General features: G+C 33.3%; 1 protein-coding gene across 1 annotated transcript in view; it reads right to left on the bottom strand.

The window, feature by feature from the left end:
- The window catches only part of LOC118203334 (uncharacterized), a 128643-nt gene that overhangs the window by 24746 nt on the left and 85832 nt on the right, over positions 1-18065 (bottom strand). Inside the window, exons 2-6 of the mRNA XM_085820514.1 lie at positions 12206-12339; positions 7722-7795; positions 7028-7136; positions 6607-6631; positions 4142-4211 (exon numbers count right to left, since the gene is read on the bottom strand). Of these exons, the coding sequence (XP_085676640.1) occupies positions 4142-4211; positions 6607-6631; positions 7028-7136; positions 7722-7795; positions 12206-12339 (412 nt within the window). The remainder of the gene's footprint in view (positions 1-4141; positions 4212-6606; positions 6632-7027; positions 7137-7721; positions 7796-12205; positions 12340-18065) is intronic.

The following is an 18065-nucleotide window of genomic DNA, read 5'->3' as shown; positions in this document are numbered from 1 at the left end:
TGCTGCTTGCCTAGACAGCCGTTCACCCGTAACCGAAGTCAAATGTCTGACGACGATCACATTTATTAAGTGTTGAAATTTGTGCTTTCCGTTAGACTCAGACTATATGCTATAGCTTCGCACGGACTTACTGGAAATTGTATGCCGGTTAACAAGGTTGTAGATCAGGCCTCTGCAGACGCGGGCTTGAAATTACAAAATGAATCACTCGAGTTCCGAAAATTAAATATAATATATGAAAATAAATTATAAAACATAAATATGAAACGAAAACTTCAAGAATATATAAAAATATACTGAAAAAAATAATAATAACGTGTTTGTTTGATTATAAAGTTGAAGTAAAAGACATGTATTTTTATTTCTAAAAAAATAAAAATTTTAACATAATTTCAAGGAGAAATTGTTAAGTTTGGCAACGCCGATCCATAATCCATAATTCCAAACAAACGGCTTTCTCATTTTGTTCGCGTCCACCAGCGGCCGAGCGGTAAAGACGCTGAACACTGGTAGTTCGGTCCGAGGTTCGAATCCCGCGAACGGGCTGGCTGGGCGTTTTTGTGGTTTTCCCCATGTGTAACGTGTATACGAGCCAGTTTCCCTTAGAAAGTCCTCAACGAAGGCATCCCTCTCTTTAGGCAGATAGCCCTCGTGTGCTTTGCCATAATTGAATAACCTATTAACCCATTTTGTTCGCATTCAGCTCAAGTTATAAATGCGAGAAAATATTTTCACACACGAAATTTATTTTAAGTGAGAAGAGGAGCAGCTTAACTATAGAAAATTCAGACGCTTGAATTCGTCTTAAGACGACTAACTATAAGCCGGACTTAACTAAGTTGATGTTATGAGTTCAGCATCAGAGGAGTCACTGATATCGAAGAGAAAATTATAGTTAGTTTTGTTTGCATAATAATTAGAATGTTAATTTTTATATTGTATGGTTTTCTTTATGAAATTATCTTATTGTTCACTAAGAAAGGCTGTCCTAAAATGAAAAGACCACTGACCCAAAACGTCTTCTTTAAAGACACATTTCGGTTGATTTTGACCCTTAGTCAAAAAAGGTTGCCAAAGCCGGCTATAGATTAACAGCAAGTCGTTCTCGTCAAGAGAGTGAATAATTGTTTTCTTGCGTTTTTAGTTGTAATCCTGCAAATTCTGAGGAATAAAGTTTTATGTTAACCTTTACATTTTGAGTTGCATCTCGTCAAGAAAACCGATAACTTGTCAGACATTTGAGTTAACTTTTAAAGGTTTATCATCGCATGCAACTAATAGTTCAGTGAAGTATTAAACACCTTTAGATGTTCTATTGCTACTAAAGTGCTCAAAATAATTAAAGGATATTGTACGTTTTATATAAAATAAAGATATAAGCGAAATTTTTTTTGCCGAAAATGGAAGAAGAGAATCACAAATGCAAATTTTTCTGATTTTCAAACTGCAGAGTATGCTAATTTTGAGTTCGACGTCAAAAACGTCGTTTCAGTGGCAGCGAATGAAATTTGACTTTCAACTGAATAAAAGACAATCAAGACAAGGATGATCGGCATTCAGTGACTGCTTTGTTTCGATGAGTACGATGTCTCAGCGAAGTCATTTAACCAATTCAGAAGCTTGGGGAGTTGTTGGTAGGTTAGAAGGGGGCCAAACTCAAGCCGAAGTAGCGCAAGTCATTGGAGTGTCACAAAGTGTGATTTCCAGGATCTGGAACCGTTTTTTGGAAACTGGAAGTGCAGGCCGAAGACCAGGGCAAGGTCGTAGACGGGTAACAACGCCCAATGAAGATCGTTATTTAGTGTTAACGGCTCGGAGACACCAAAATATGAATGCTACTCTTCTCCAACAACACCTTCGCTCGGCTACTTTCACCACAGTTCCAACTCAGACTGTCCGAAACCGGCTCCATGGTGTAGGTCTGTATGCTCGCCGACCGATGGTTTGTGTTAGACTAACATCAAGGCATCGTCCCGACCGCAGGGAGTGGGCAACAGAGCATGTGAACTGGAGGAGAAATGAATGGAGCAATGTTCTTTTTTCTGACGAGTCCCGTTTTTCTGTTCATCCTGATAAGAGGCGTATTTTCATCTGGAGGGACCGTGGCAGTAGGAATAATCCTGCGTTTGTGCACGAAAGTGTCAGATTTGGCGGTGGGGGAGTGTTGGTGTATGGTGGCATCTCCATTGATGGGCGCACAGACCTCTACATCATTCGAGATGGACCTCTGACTAGTCGCCGATATAGGGATGAGATCCTCAGACCTATTGTAGTCTTTTACGCTGCAGTAATCGGAGATGACTTCATTTTAATGGACGATAACTGCAGGCCACATCGTGCTAACCTGGTGGAGTATTTCCTTTTCGAGAAAGGAATCGTACGAATGGAATGGCCAGCGTGTTCTCCAGACATGAATCCAATAGAGCACGTTTGGGACGCTCTAGGAAGACGAGTTGCTGGCCGCCAACCATCCCCACAAATTCTGCAAGAATTGGAAAAAGCTCTTCTGGAAGAGTGGGACAGAATACCCCAAATCGTGATTAATAGCCTCATTGACTCCATGCCTCAAAGATGTTCAACGTTGCTGGCCGTCCGTGGAAACCATTCCCCCTACTGAAAATGATTTCCTTTGAATAAAACACCTTTTCTTATTCTTTTTTTCTCATATGCACAAATTGTGTTTTTTTCCTTTTCTACACAAATGCGCAATAAAATGCATTTTTTTTCTGCCAAACATGTGTAATTTATTCTCATATAACCTACTACGTCTGTCGACTATGTATCAATCAGCTAAAAAGTTTCCCAGCCACAAGATCCACCTAAAACCGCAATATTCTTTAATTATTTTGAGCAGTGTAGTATGAGTGATCATTCAAGAGACAACTACCCCCATAAATGGCTATTACTTAGTTACGAAACATGCTCGTGTGTGTATATATTATTTGCTCCAATGCAATAAGGGTTAATTTTATTAACAGTTAAATTTTGAATTAAAGTTTCTTTCCTGTCGATCCTTAACTTACTACTTACGGCCAGAACGTAGTTTTTAGAATCACATCTGAATACATAATGAGGAAGAGCGGTATTTAACCGCGAAGTTCTTCGGTCTTAGTGAGAGAGATACCAGAATTTCTGTCTGCACGCGTCCGCCTTTTTAGGCTACTCTCTCCTAAGCTATTATCACGCTCGGCCGTACTTTAGGCCTTTGATAACTTCGCAGTCTATTAACGTTAAGGGGCCAACTCTGTTAGAATTTATTGATAGCTTCGGCTATACCTCTTTTAGTTTTATATTAGTTTAGTATTATTCTTAGTCTCTTAAGTTCAAAGCCCAAGTGTCGGCTTTATTATACATTCCAAGACGGAGTTTTGTTAAACCTTAGTTGGAATAATAAAGGGTTAGTTTACCCTTGTATCTTGTTGTTTCTTGTCACACGAACTCAAGCGATTATTCGCTTATCAGTTCTTAAGATTCTTCACTTCCAAGAGTAACTTAGAATTTACAAAGTGAGGAAGTCTACACAATTTAAATGTTTAATTTATTATTGTCGTATTTTTAAAACAAAGCTATAAAAAGAAGCTTTAAGGATATTAAAATCAATTGAATGATATACATCAAACAGAACGTCAATGGATATTGATAAAAATCCCGCGTATTCTCTAAAATATATACTTATGACAATTCCGGGGCCATCTTTTCTTTTTTTTAAAAAAAAGATATATATTATAGTTAAAGTTTATTATTTTAATTTTGCTACGTAATCAAAAGAATATAACCAAGGTTTTTCTGCAGAGAAACATAATAAATTTCCTTTATTCTTTTGAGTGTGAAAGCTATTTATCATTCAATTACTAATTAGCATTTATAATCAATTTCGACACTTACTCATATTGGATTTACTTTTACATACTATACACTTTAATAGCATTTAAAAATAATTTTAATTTCAGTTTTCATACTTAGTTTTTTTAAACCTCTGAAGGGTAAAAATTTTAACAGTTTCAAACTGAACACAAATCATAAAAGCATTTGCTCCTTTTTTTTATATATAAGAAATATATTTTTAATGATTAAATCTTGGGCACTTCAAAACTTGACATAATTTTCCAATTCAAAAAAATAGATAAAATCATGAACTTACAGCTATTTGATCAGAGCAGATAGAGGGTTCAGGTTCTACTATTTTCCATGTCACTGGATCTTTCTCTCTTCTAGAGGAAAAACGATACTTGTTATCACATCTCTTAAGCATAAAAGCTTCTGAAATACAGTTCTCCAAATATATTAAGACTAAACGATTCCTATTTACACAGCACATCTTCGAAGTTTTAGGATTAATTTTTTAAGCGAATTGCAGTAAATCTTCCAGATAATAATGGACAATACTTTTTTTACTATGCGATCTCAAATTTTCCTAAAATATCTCCTGCTTAGGAACAGAATTTTTATGTTGTTGATGATTAGTTTTGATCCAGTGAGCATTTCATGTGACAGAATTTGGAAGTTGAACAGCTAAGAATATATTTGAAGTGTATTTCACTGGTACGGACGATTTCGTGATGGCTGCAAAGGTACTTAAGATGAACACAGGAGAGGTTGCATTTCGCAATTTCGAATAGATGGCAACATCGAAAAAGTTTGATAATAGTTGCTTGAAAATCACACCTTTCTTTTCAATAATAGTGATGTGCTTAGCATCAATAAAGACTCTGATGACAAATGCTTCTCAAAGATATTGAAAAAAAGAAATATTGTTGTCATTTGTATACCTCACGTATTGATTGTACAACAAACAAAAGATCGAATTTCTGCGTAGCATGACTTGATCCAAACGTCAGTCATTAATTCTGACGTTTTCAAAATGGACACCATATTCTGACTTTTTCATACGGAAAATCTGAATCTGAAAATGATTCATTGCTTATAATGGGATGTAAAACTGCCAATTGTATGAGCATATTATAATCGTAATTATGTATTATTTAATCAAATTATAGGTTAAATATTTTTAATACCAAACGAAGTTTTTTGCCTGACTTCACACTTTAAGACAGTTGAGATCTGAAAATGATTTCATTGTACTTCCTTCCTAAACTTATTTCGGACAGACAGTATTTTTTTATTTAAATGCTTTAAAACATGCATAAACCTTAACTCAGAATACAAGAAAATAAATTGAACTATTCTATTAGAGGAAACAACACAATGAAAAATAATGTGCGTCATCAAAATATAAAATAAGCAATTTTAGAATTTTACTGTTTATGCATATAATATGAACATATGCTTTCTTCAAAGATAATTCCTATATTTATATCTTGTTATTGTATAATTAGAGTAGGGGATGCCCAGCTGTAGAGATTGAAGAGAAACTCTTAAGTAGAAATCAGACATGTAAATCTTCGAATCTCCAGAATCCTGAAAAAGTTTCGAAAACTCAAATTTTCACGCTCGCTCGTTGCGCTGGTCTTTCAGATTTTAACCTTATAGAGTCATTAGGTTATATAGATGCGGAAATTAAAAAATGTTCAATGCCCTTATCGGGGTTCGAACTCTGAACCTCCCAAATACGCGTCGAGTATACCTCCTGTTACACCACGAAGGCATGCTGAGGGAGGAAATACTTTATATATTCCTCTTTTTAAAGGGATACTGGGGATGAGAGAAACCATTCGCCAAATCCCGGTGATGACGAGTTATCGTCCACTACCGTTTCAGTTCGAGCACCACTGTAGAGTCATTAGGTTACATTGGTGCAGGAACATGCAAAATGTGCATTGCCTTCGCCGGGATTCGAACTCTGGAACTCCCGAATACGTCTCAAGCATGCTTCCAGTAACACCACAAAGGCATGGAATAAGGGGGAAGAAATACCTTATAACCTAAAAACAGCTAAGCATTTTTAACTCAAAACTATGGAAAGATTTGTTTTATTGATATCCAAAAGAAATATTCATCCAGAAGAATGCGATTGCTGCATTTTAAGATATCAATTAGTGAAATCTGCAAAAATTTCTACGAATCAGTCCATTGCTTTTTATCTATAATTCTCGAAAGCGGAAGACTCGAGCCCTCTCGATAGCTCTGGATACAGCTTACTTACTATTAATAAGTCTTGGATACTTCCAAACAACTCATATTGTAGAATATAAACCCTGCGCTGTGCACAAGACATTAAATTACTGAATCGCGGCTATTGAGTTCTGAACTGAATTGGAATTATTACTCCAATATTTTTTATCAAATTATTTCTAGAAAATGAACTCCAAAATTCAAACAAATTTAATTTCTTCAGTTTCATTTGTATCTTATTGGTTCATTTTTTAAAAACCGTATTTTTAAATTTGTCTTTCATTAAATGCAGATTTCAAATTTAGACTTCTACTCAAGAAAATTTAGGATTCTTGCTTTCTCTGTGTTTCTTTCTTTTCTAAGCTATGCTTCTTAAACATCATCATAGAGTTATAAATTAGTAACCGAAATATTAATTATTAGTAACGAGCATATAAATTACTACAAATTAATGAATGCATTGCATGGATATCATGTACTCAACGTATTACATATTTTATTACATTTGCTGAAATAAAACTAAAAAATACTTACTCTTTAATCGGTAGAATTCCTACCCCTGGGAAAGAAAATAATAGTAAATATTAAGTGACAAAAAATTAACAGTTATATATATTTAATGCTACAAAAGAACAATTAAGCAATTAAAAGAATTTTTATTAATATTAAAACTATCTTTCAATGTTTAGTAATTCTAAGCTTGTAAGTAATTCTAAACTTAAATTTGTATGCACATGCACTTGATAGAAGAATCCATTTTGCTGAGAATTAAAAGGTATAGTATACCATTATAATATACAGATTTGTTTAAATTATGAGAAATGTTTAGATTCATTACTAAAACTGTATATGGTATAATGGAAGCAACACAATTTAAGTGAGATTAAATTTTGCATTTTGTGAAAAATGCAGGTTAACGAATGTGTTTTCGTTATTCATAAAACACAATAATTACTCTTAATTTTCAACACTATTCCAGGACATGTTTTCAGGAGTGATAAAACTTCCATATGGATAGCTCGGTGAATACTGAAGCCATTAATGCGGACAATCTGATCACCCACCTAAAATGAAATGATAATTTTTAGCATGGAAACTACTGAAATGATTAGCAGTTAAAATAGAAATTATAAACGGAACATAGCAAAAATTACTTTCATAAATGTAGTAAAACAAGCTTATAAATATTAAAATCTGTACAAAAATAAAAGCTCTATTTCAAGAACTTTTCTTGATTTTCTTTTAGGGTAAAAAATCAATTTTTTTCATTTAGATAATGCAAATAAATATATGTAATACAAAGTAAATAATTCTTCCTATTCTTTTGTACTCACAAATGCAAACAAATTCACTTTATTTCCAAGGGAAATCTTTTTTGAAAGATATAAGCTTACAGCATGCGAAGACCTGAAGCATTTAAAAATGGAAGTTTTGAAGAATTTATAAAAATCATATTTTTTTTTAAATTTATATCGAACTTGCTGGGGAATTTTTAACGCTTTTAAAGCACATTTATTATTTAAACACCTTAAGACTTTACGAAGTAATTTAATAGCTGTTCTATGAGACAATACCCATCTTTATGCAAAACAAATATTATAAACTATAAATTGTAGTAATTGTTTTTAATAAATTACTGATCAACTTACCCTTAAGCCTTGTTTTTGAGCTATAGAACCAGGTACTACTTCCGAAATAAAGACTCCTGTTCCATGTTCCCATCCTAAAATAAAACCATAAGCAATTAATTTCAAAAATTACTTACACTAATATCATTTGAGCACTCTTCGACAAGATTTATGTTTGTTCTTCAAGGCTATTAGAAGTTAAATGTCTATTTTCTAATCTATTGCTGCATAACTTAAAAACAATCTGGCAAAACATTTTTCTCTATGGCATTTTTCGTTTTTTTTTTCAATCTTCAATAAAATTTTTTTTTTTTAAAGAAACCATTTGTAATCTGACTTTGCACATGCAATTTCATCAAAAGAAACCTGATAATTATTTTTCAATTTATAATTAAGATGATTTTATTAAACTTTTATCACATAATGACCTGTCGCGAACGTGGATGCTGTCATGTATCTTATAAAGCCGTTTTCATACTTCGACATGCAAATGTCGTTCCCCTCGACTATTTAATTTTTTTTTCATCTTTTGATTGTTATATATATATTTGATTCATACAATCTTAGTTATAAGTCTTAGTGCTCGGTTGCATCATATTTTGTCCAATGTTTATGCACTTGCCGGTTACTCTGGAAGGTATTTTTTCCCCGCTTTCTTAAAGCCTTCCTAGTCTAACTGCAAGCACGTTCGATGCGAGTTCGGAGTTCGAAACTTGGCAAGGGTATTGCACATTCTTCAGTTTCCTGACTTCAGGAACGCGGGAAAAAAAATGACTTTACAAGTAGGGCCCGAACTAAAAGGTGGTTGATGATATTTTGTCACCACTAGTATTTGGTGCTTGGCTCCCCTAATCCCTAGTCGCCCTTTAAAATGAGAGTATATAAGGCATTTTTTTTCTTCCTTTCCTTTTGATTTCGAAGAACATTGTTAGGAATATTTCTTTTATTCTTAGTATGTCATGCCTTGCTACCATTAATTTAGTGGGCGTTCATTTCTTTCTGATTTCATTTAAATTTTAAGATACATCAATTTGATTTAGTTGGAAATTCCTCTAATTTTATAAAACATTAATTTATAAATTTTTTTTTATTTATTTTTAATTAATTTAGTTTTTATAATTTTAATTTTTTTTAGTCCAAAGTGGCTTTGTCCCGGAAGGACTATTGTTTTCGTTTTGCGATTTTGCGTTGGTTCACTATTAATGTCCGTTTCACTTTTCAAACTGTTGCCACCAAATGTTAGAGTCCGCATTATGTTTGAAGAAATTAAATAATTAAAAATCTAAGTAAATGTGTGTAGATTTCTCACATTGTGATAAAACAACGGTACACAGAGCTTTCGAATTTTGAATGACGTAATCCTACTGCGAATATGGGCATGTGGAAGCCCAAATTTTAAATTTGGAATTTGTTTTATTATGGATTTCATATTTTGTAAATCTTTAACGAATTTCTTATTAACAAACTCAAGGATTTCAAAGCGAGCAATGGCAACGTTGTGCAGAAAAAACATTTTTATCTCCAGCGCGTGAGACTGCATATCGGATATTCTAAAGATATGCTCAATTTAAAACTATTTTGCGATGTTGATCTTGAACTGAATTTTATGATTTAAGTGCGAAGAACGTGATATTTAGCCAGGAAACAACAAGATAGAAGGGTAAACTAACCCTTTATTATTCCAACTAAAGTTTAAGAAAACTCCGTCTTGGAGTGTATAATAAAGCCGACACTTGAGCTTTGAACTTAAGAGACTAAGAATAATACTAAACTAATATAAAACTAAAAGAGGTATAGCCGAAGCTATCAATAAATTCTAACATATTGGCCCCTTAACGTTAATAGACTGCGAAGCTATCAAAGGCCTAAAGTACGGCCGAGCGTGATAATAGCTTAGGAGAGAGTAGCCTAAAAAGGCGGACGCGTGCAGACAGAAATCCTGGTATCTCTCTCACTAAGACCGAAGAACTTCGCGGTTAAATACTGCTCTTCCTCATTATGTATTCAGACGTGATTCTAAAACTACGTTCTGGCCGGAAGTGGTAAGCTGAAGTTAAGAATCGATACGAAAGGAACTTTAACTCAAAATTTAACTGTTAATAAAGTTAATATAATCCTTACAAAGGTAACAGACAAAATATTTAAAAAAACGCCCCTTTGGACGCAATTTAAAATCTGAAACCTTTCAGATTTTTATATTATATTTTTAATTCTTTTTATTTATTTTTATTTATTTATTTTACTTTGACGTTCTTGGCTGCTCCGATAATTCTAATTTTAGGATATAAGTCCTGACTGTAAAACACAGCATTCCTACGAAACCTTCCGGAAGATGAGATTATGCTGGCAAAATAAGTAATTCGCAACAATTTATGTGGCAAAAGGCTTTGAGCATTATCTGATTCTTATTTTTTTTTTAATTGTCAAACATTGCAAAACCTTCACAAAACCTATAACAATAAGAGAAAAAGTAATATGATAAACATTCAGTGAATCTAAATAACATCTGTACAGGATAATTTCTTTCGGAGCTAAAAAAAAAAAAAAAAAAAAAAAAAAAAAAAAAAAAAAAACTGGGAACATTGAGGGTGGTAGGTAACTTAAACTTGCTCAGCTGCTATTGTATGATGTTGAATTTAGACGTCAGCAAGATTCACTAACGAAATTTCTGACTTTGGCAATGAATGAGATTTAATTTAAGTTAGCATTCCAAAACAGTTAACCCACTACTTAAACTTTTACGGTAACAGCCACAGAGAGCTGTTAAATCTCACTTGTTAGTGTTTGTTATTAAATTTACAGACATGTAATCTGCGGATAGCAGAAGTTTTACTTTGTAAATATCTTTAGTTTCGAAAGAAAATGCAGCTGTGACTATCAAAAAACATTTTAGTTGCTACTCTGCTTTACCCAAACATCTGTTACATGGATTTGAGCTAAGTTTTGTAACTGCACATCATCAGTATTTTCAGAATCTACGTGAACAAACAATTTCTTTTAGGAAATTTTTATTTACATTTCCTTTTATTGCAAATTATCAGCAATCAAAGTTATAAGAATCTGCCAAACTAAAATGAAATAAGTCGTTTGACTTGAGATTTATGGCATTCACAGAAACACAGTGAGTTAGTGCTCTTCATTTACTGTGGTAGCATGCAGTACGAAATCGAAGAGAAATGTTCATTATAGTCAAAGAAACGACAAATTCGTTTCGATTGCATGTTTTCAAAAGATTAAATACACATATCGTTTACACGGTGAATAAAAAATATCTGGCAAGACTTTAAAGTTAGGTAAAAGGGAACACGAAATGAGTAGATTTTGCACAGGAGTGCGTGTGCCCAAATGGCATGTTGAAGTGGTATAGGTTGCTGTTGAGCCGGCAGGTAAAAGCCTGGATAAAGCCTGCACTTTCTCTTGGCACAAACTCTCATTCCTGAGCTGATTTTGAGCCGCATGCTTCGCCACAGTAAAGTAGAGATTGCTTGCATGCATTTTATCTATGGAACTGCGGCGAAAACAGAGCAACTATTAAAAAGAAATACAAAAAAAAAAAAAAAAAAAAATTCCATGCACATTATTTGAAGAGTTGTTCTGTTTCTGTCCGCAGCCCCATAGCTAAAATGCATATGGGTAAGCTCTGCATCCGTGTGGCGAAGCATATAACTCCAAATCTGAAAGGGGAATGAGAATTTACACAATTTGAAGGTTTGTTTTTTTTTTTTTAACCTGCCGCTCAACAGCACCATGTTCCATCTCAGAGCACAATTTGGATGCACAAGTTTCATTACAAAATCGGAGTATTTCAAGCCCTAGATGTCTTCATATTTTTGCTTTATGTTCTAATTGCTCCATATAAACAGCATTTTAGAATGCTACTGAACTTTCGAAATAAGAAAATTTTATTTCATGATGATTTTAGGAGTTGTTACCTTAGCTGGTCATAATGAAAGGAATAGTTTGATTAAATAGCATGAAGTATTACTGATTGATTGGAACTGTGAAGTTATGAATGAATTGGCTAATATCACGTTCTCTTCGATGGACTGATTAAAAATACACAATTTATTAACTGATCATTCACAAGTTTCTGCGAAAATCTCAATGTTAGACTGTGAGTTTTTCTCGTGATATGACACTTATTTGAAAGGTTTATGCTGCCACAATTTTAATATGAATTCATGGCTTTATTTATTAACCATGTGTTGTAGATTGTAAATATAAATAAAAATCAAAATATTAGAAGAAGTTTGGCATTTAGAAATTTATGCCACGTAACACAATTATGAAAGTACTGTTTACATTAAAAAATTATCTTCCGTGTATCAAATATTTAATTTAGAAAGCAAAAGAACTCCGTTATAGGTAGCTTCCAATTTTATTCGCCTTCCTACATCTCAACAAAGCATCATAAACAGAAGTTAACAAATTTATAAAAATTGAAATTGATATTACTCGAAAGCCAATAACGAAATAGAAGTAAAAAATTTTAAAGAATGGCCTACCTCCTCTGATCGAGAAACCTAAAGGAGCGTTCCCTCTCCGTCTCAGTGTTACAACTTTTATAATAGTTGCCGCATAAGGTTCAAGCGTAGAGTACTCCCGACGATAGCCATTTTGAGAAGCTGATGTGCCAAAGCTGAAAAGAAGAAAGACAAATTTAGTACATATAATAATCCTACAAATGTTATAGAATATTATTTGTTGAACGAGAGCTGGACGTAGTAGATATGAATTGATAAATGACTGCATGATAAAAGATATATACATTTATATTCACATGTATAGTTTTTAATTTTCAGAGGTGCAGAAAATATTTAAATTACCAATTTAGTGAAATTAATTAATTAATTAATTTCAAGCTTAAAGAAACACAAATATTTTTGCTAGGAAAAAGAAATATTATTAGATGACTTTGCCTTATCTTGATAACGTAAGACACTAAAAATAATAATACATTTTTTCCAATTTTTTACCACTATGTATTATTAGTTAAATTAACTAATATTTTTTTTTTTCAAGAATACTTTTTAACTTACACCAATTTCAATTTGCACAGCCATTATTTTTAACTTCAGGAGTTTTTAATGAAAATATAATAAGTAAAAAATATATTTTTTTATTTCTGTAGCTTTAGTTTTAAATTAATCTATATTTACTATGTGTATGTATAAATAAAAAAAGCTAATTTGAAATTTACAACTACGCAGATTTCAACAGTCGATTATGTTAATTAGATAGAAAAATTCTATAAATTATGAAAAAAAAAGGTGTCAGACTTTTTTTTAAGCAGTTGTAGGGATTATTTTAATTTCCTTATAGTTATGTTTCAATTTTGAAACTCTTTCCTTTACTTTCTTCCTTGCCACCTACAATTCCCTGTCAGAATGAGTTTTCAGTATCGCGCTTTATGTAAATGAGGTAGAACCAATATTTAACAGAAGTTTCAGTTAGTTCCGCAGAAGAGCTCAAAAGTTCTCAGTAGAGCGTATTCTGCCGCGTATTTCAATTAGTTTATTAGTAGAGGGTATTTCAAGTAGTTAGAATTTGTTTAGTTTTTTATTTTCTATTTAAAGTTAAAGCCCAAGTGGAGGCTTTCTTTTAAGCCCGAGAAGTGAAGACTGTAAATATCCTCAAGTTAAAACAAAAGGGTAATTTAACCTTTCTTTGGATTCTCGTAGTTATCAGAAGACTAGCGAATAGTCTCTACACTGTTCTGCGTGGATTCTAATTGCCAAGGACACACAATTTAATTAGAACCCTATACAGTAAAATAACTTCCGTCCAGAAATTCGTAGCACGCTTGCCATTTCAGTATTTGAATTGCACTCAATTTTTTATTTCGGGCAAAGCATGCGATTGCTATAATCCTAAATTCCAACTCACCTCTAAAAAGCAACATCTCCACAGGTGGAAACTGAGAGTTCCAAGACAATTTTCCACTAAATATCGAGAGGCTTTCGCAAAAACAGGTTTTTAAGTACTCCATTCCGTAAAGCACTACAGTGATAAATAATCAGGCCCTTAGGGGAATTCGAACCCATAACCGACGAAAAGAAATGTTATTTATCCTCCGCTAATTAATATACTATCTCTGCAGAGACATTAGGATTTTTTTTTTTTTTTTTTTTTTTTTTTTAAGCAGGCAACATGAAAAATGAGCAACCGCCTTCGCCGCGAATCGCGAATCGAACCACGGACCTCTGAAATACCGGTTCAGTGTGCTGACCACTACACCACAAAGGCACGCTAGGAAAGCGGGAGAAATACCTTATATACTCCCCTTTTTAAAGGGCCACTGGAGTTTTTAGGGGACCTAGTCGCCAAATCCTGGGTAAGGATAATCATCATCCACAGCCCTTTTAGTTCGGGCGCCAATGTAGAAACATTAGGATTTTTTGGAAGCAGGAGAGATGAAAAATGAGCAAACGCTTTCTCCGGGAATCGGACCACTGACGTCTGGAATACCGGCCCAACGTGCAGAACCACTACACCACGAAAGCACGCTAGGAAGGCGGGAGAAATATCTTACATCCCATGATAGCCAAACTCAAAATTTTCTATGTATAAATCGCTAAAATGCATTTTGTTGAATATATTAAAAAAATATTTATCGTTCACAGTTTAGTTAGGCAAAACCAACTGATTTGTTTGAGTAACTGCAGAAGAATTTCTATTTCAGTAATTCAAAACTTTCAGTTTGTCGAACTGGATGGTTCCCGCAGACAAAATTTTTGTAAAATGATGGTTGTATTTTCTCGGTAGTGGAGTTTTACTAATTTTAAATATACTATCAGTCTAGATATTCCTCTCTTCTTCCATCCCGAACCATTCTGGCGTTATGTTTTTTAATATATATTTTTACTTACTAAGCCAAATTCGGATACTATCCGAGAACCAAGGAAGTCGTGCTTTAAACCTTCTTTGTAAAATTCTGGCGACGTAATTTGTACTTACGTGATTTTTGAGGTCATTTAGTCACCTCGCAAGTAAGTGAACTTTTGTAGCTGTAAATATTTTAAAATATATCATTAAGGAAATAGCCTGTTTTTAAACATCAATCTGCGATTTTTTTTTATTTAGAATAAAGTAAAACATGAGCTCTAGATTCTTATTCTAAGTTATAAATCTTTTAATATAGGTTCTTCAAAACCTGCAGATCATGTTTTAAAATATTGTTTTTTTCTTAACTGTTAACATTAAGGCTCTCAGGCAATATTTCTTCTGTTAAAGAAAAAGGAGCATTAGTAAGTGTTAAGCATTTAATTATTAAAATTCATTATCACTTTCATATCAATATGCAACATCTATTTCTTCATTAGAAACATATGATTTTATTTTGTAATTTTAAGTAGCATTTAAAAAAATTATGAGATTGAAAATGTATTGCTTTGACCTTGATCATATTTCAACGCTTTTTATTTATCGAAACCAAGTTCAGAAAGCAGTGATTTATGAAACAGTTTCGGCTTTGGTTTGTTAAATATAATAATATGCATATGTACCTATAGCTACATATGCATAAAATTAGTATCTTACAAGTCTATCATAGTATTAATATGTCGAAAAACGTTGTTAATTTGAATTTCCTATTACTTAAAACTATATTCTCTGTCTTAAATTTTGGCAAAATCTTTATCTTTTTTAAATATATGTATTCTTAAAGCATATTAATCGGTTACAAACGAAAAAATGAACCGCCCGATTAGGATCATCAGCTTAAAAGACTAATGCTCTACCGATTGAGCTATTCAGTGCCAACAAATAATACAAAATAAGCCAGATGGATCGCCATTTATTAATGCACTTCTTCATTTCGATCTGTTTCAACTGCCAAAGAAGTAAATATAACTCATGAAATTTTTTTAATTAAATACAGAATGTATCAGAATGATTAAATTTCAGTAAAATTATCGTGCCCTCTTTTTAAAAATAATATCGAATTAAATAATATAAAACTAAGCAGAAAGGAAAAAAATATTCATTGTTTCTTATTTCCTGAAATATAAGCTAATAAGGTAATTAACTCTTGGAAATAAATTCCCATAAGGCGGTAAAATAAATTTTATCTCGAAAAACGTCCGCATACTTACGATAATGGAATTTATGTGCTTGGAAAAATTTTTTAAAAAATATAAATCATCTAAAAACAATTCAGTATTTAAGTTCTAAATTGCGATGCAGATAAGGAAATCGAAATCTTAACCTAGAATAATATTTATCGTTTAAGAACACTTTCGATGCAATAAACTGTTATTATGATCTTATTGAAGGAAATTATATGGTCCAGTGCTTTCGAATAATTGATTCATTATGGTACTTTTTATATGCACAGATGGTGAAAGAAATAATGGCATGTTTAAAGAAATCTTAAAAAATGGTGAGAACCTTGCACTAAAGGAAGCTTTAAACTTTAGCACAAGGAACTCTTCCATATCTGTAGACTATATTAGAATGTGCATTTCTATCCGAAAAGTGACTGAATTTTAAGAAACCATACACAAGTTTTAACATTTCTGTCATGGCTTATCTCGCTTGTTTGACCTAATCAGAACAAGCCCATGAAGTTTATCGGAGCAAGAAGTGCAAAACTGCGTCTGTCATTGACATGGGATCCGATTTCTATACAGGTGATCGTCCGACTTTGGCCAGCTACTTCCAAATTTTGATTGAGAGCACTTTTGGGGAAGATCCGAGGGTCCCCCCCTGTTGTCCTCTTCCACCAATCTACTCGATATCAGTTTCGGCTCTCTGTTGCATTTTGGAAGAGAGAGTGCCCCCATGTCACGCAATACGCTTACGAATATCCAGATCTTATCCGGAAATCGAATTCGAACCCGAACAATACAGCTAGGAGTACCACTATAAATACCAGGGCGGCTTTAACCATTCTAATGTAATAGGTTGTTGCAAATGAAATGACTGCTGACTGGCGTCAGGGTTTTATTGGTTGCGGAAGAAAGCAATAGTTAAGGCTTTAGTAAAACTCTTGTCATATAACAACAACATACGGGGTTAGTGCAACTGTAGTATTTGTTTCATTCAACGAGTGTTGAACACTTGAATACTACCGACGTTAAGAATCATGGAACTCAGACAGTTAAGATTGCTGTCTCTTTATGTGAGAAATTATGTAGTGAACTGGAGTTAAGAAATATCAGTAAAGCATTTGATGGAAGAACAACTAATGAGAGGGACACTTGCCGTTGGTTTGTAAAAATTTGCTTAAGAGATTTGGGCTATAAAACGAAATCTGCAACTATCGTCCTTTCTCATTCAAACGAAATTTAAAAGGATTTAATCGAATGAAATCTATCGCAAACGAAACAAGTGTTCGCCCAGATACTAGTTGTATAATTACAATTGTTTCACAGCACTCGGTAATAACAGGAAAAGTAAGAAAGTTCGACAAGAGAGTTTGTCACGAACTCAATAATGAAAAGCATCACGGCATTTGGAGGTGTGCTTTTCTCTCTTAAGAAAAAGAAAACAAGAAATATTGCTGCAATGAACTGTGAATGAAAAGTAGGTATTCTACAATAATCGAACACGTTCGTTGCACGGTTAAGGAGTGAAAAATGCTCGAGGAAGGACTGCAAATGGACCTTTCCGTTTAAAGAAGATATTATTTACTGTACAGTGGTATTTTGTTGATGTTATTCATTACTCATTATTCTAAGAAATGAAACAATAAATACAATTCGATATTGTACAGATATGAAATAAGTGCCTTGAGAAATCAGTACTTGTAAATAAAAATCCTACTGCTAGAGAATCCCACCCGAAGCAACAGCAAATCAACGGTTTTAGATGCTAAATTATGCCTTATCTACCGCACTCTTCTGATGTTTTCCCAACAGAATACCATTTTTACCTATGCTCGAGGAGCAATTTGTCTTGTCCAAGAAATGCTTGCCAACGTAACATCAATTTATCGGCAATGCAAAATTTGATTATTTCCAGAGACACTGATTTTGCAAATCTGGTATAAATAATTTCGTTACATGCTTGCAGGAATGCATTAATGCTGCTGGGAATCACTTTGATAACACGGGTTTTCTTTTTCAATTAATTTTCTTCTTTCTCAATCAGTTTTGAAATCGGGCATTTCATTGGCAAAAACCCACTACAATGGATGAGTTATTTTCATTTACAAGAAGCCAAGCATTCCACAATGCGTCAAACTGGTCGCAGAATTAGAGTCCTACAATTCTAGTAACGAAACGAAGGGCGGCAGAGTCAGCATTACATTCATACGACTTTTGTTCCCCAAGAGATCTTTATTATTCATTGAACTATAAAGTCTAAGTGAGTTCCGTATGGATAGATTTTAGTAGAGGAAAGAAATTTCAAAAATATGGAAAG

This window comes from Stegodyphus dumicola, chromosome 7 (genome assembly GCF_044657685.1).
Source record: "Stegodyphus dumicola isolate Sdum_Otavi_A_Nest chromosome 7, ASM4465768v1".
NCBI lineage: Eukaryota > Metazoa > Arthropoda > Arachnida > Araneae > Eresidae > Stegodyphus > Stegodyphus dumicola.
This window is presented reverse-complemented; position numbering and strand designations above follow the sequence as displayed.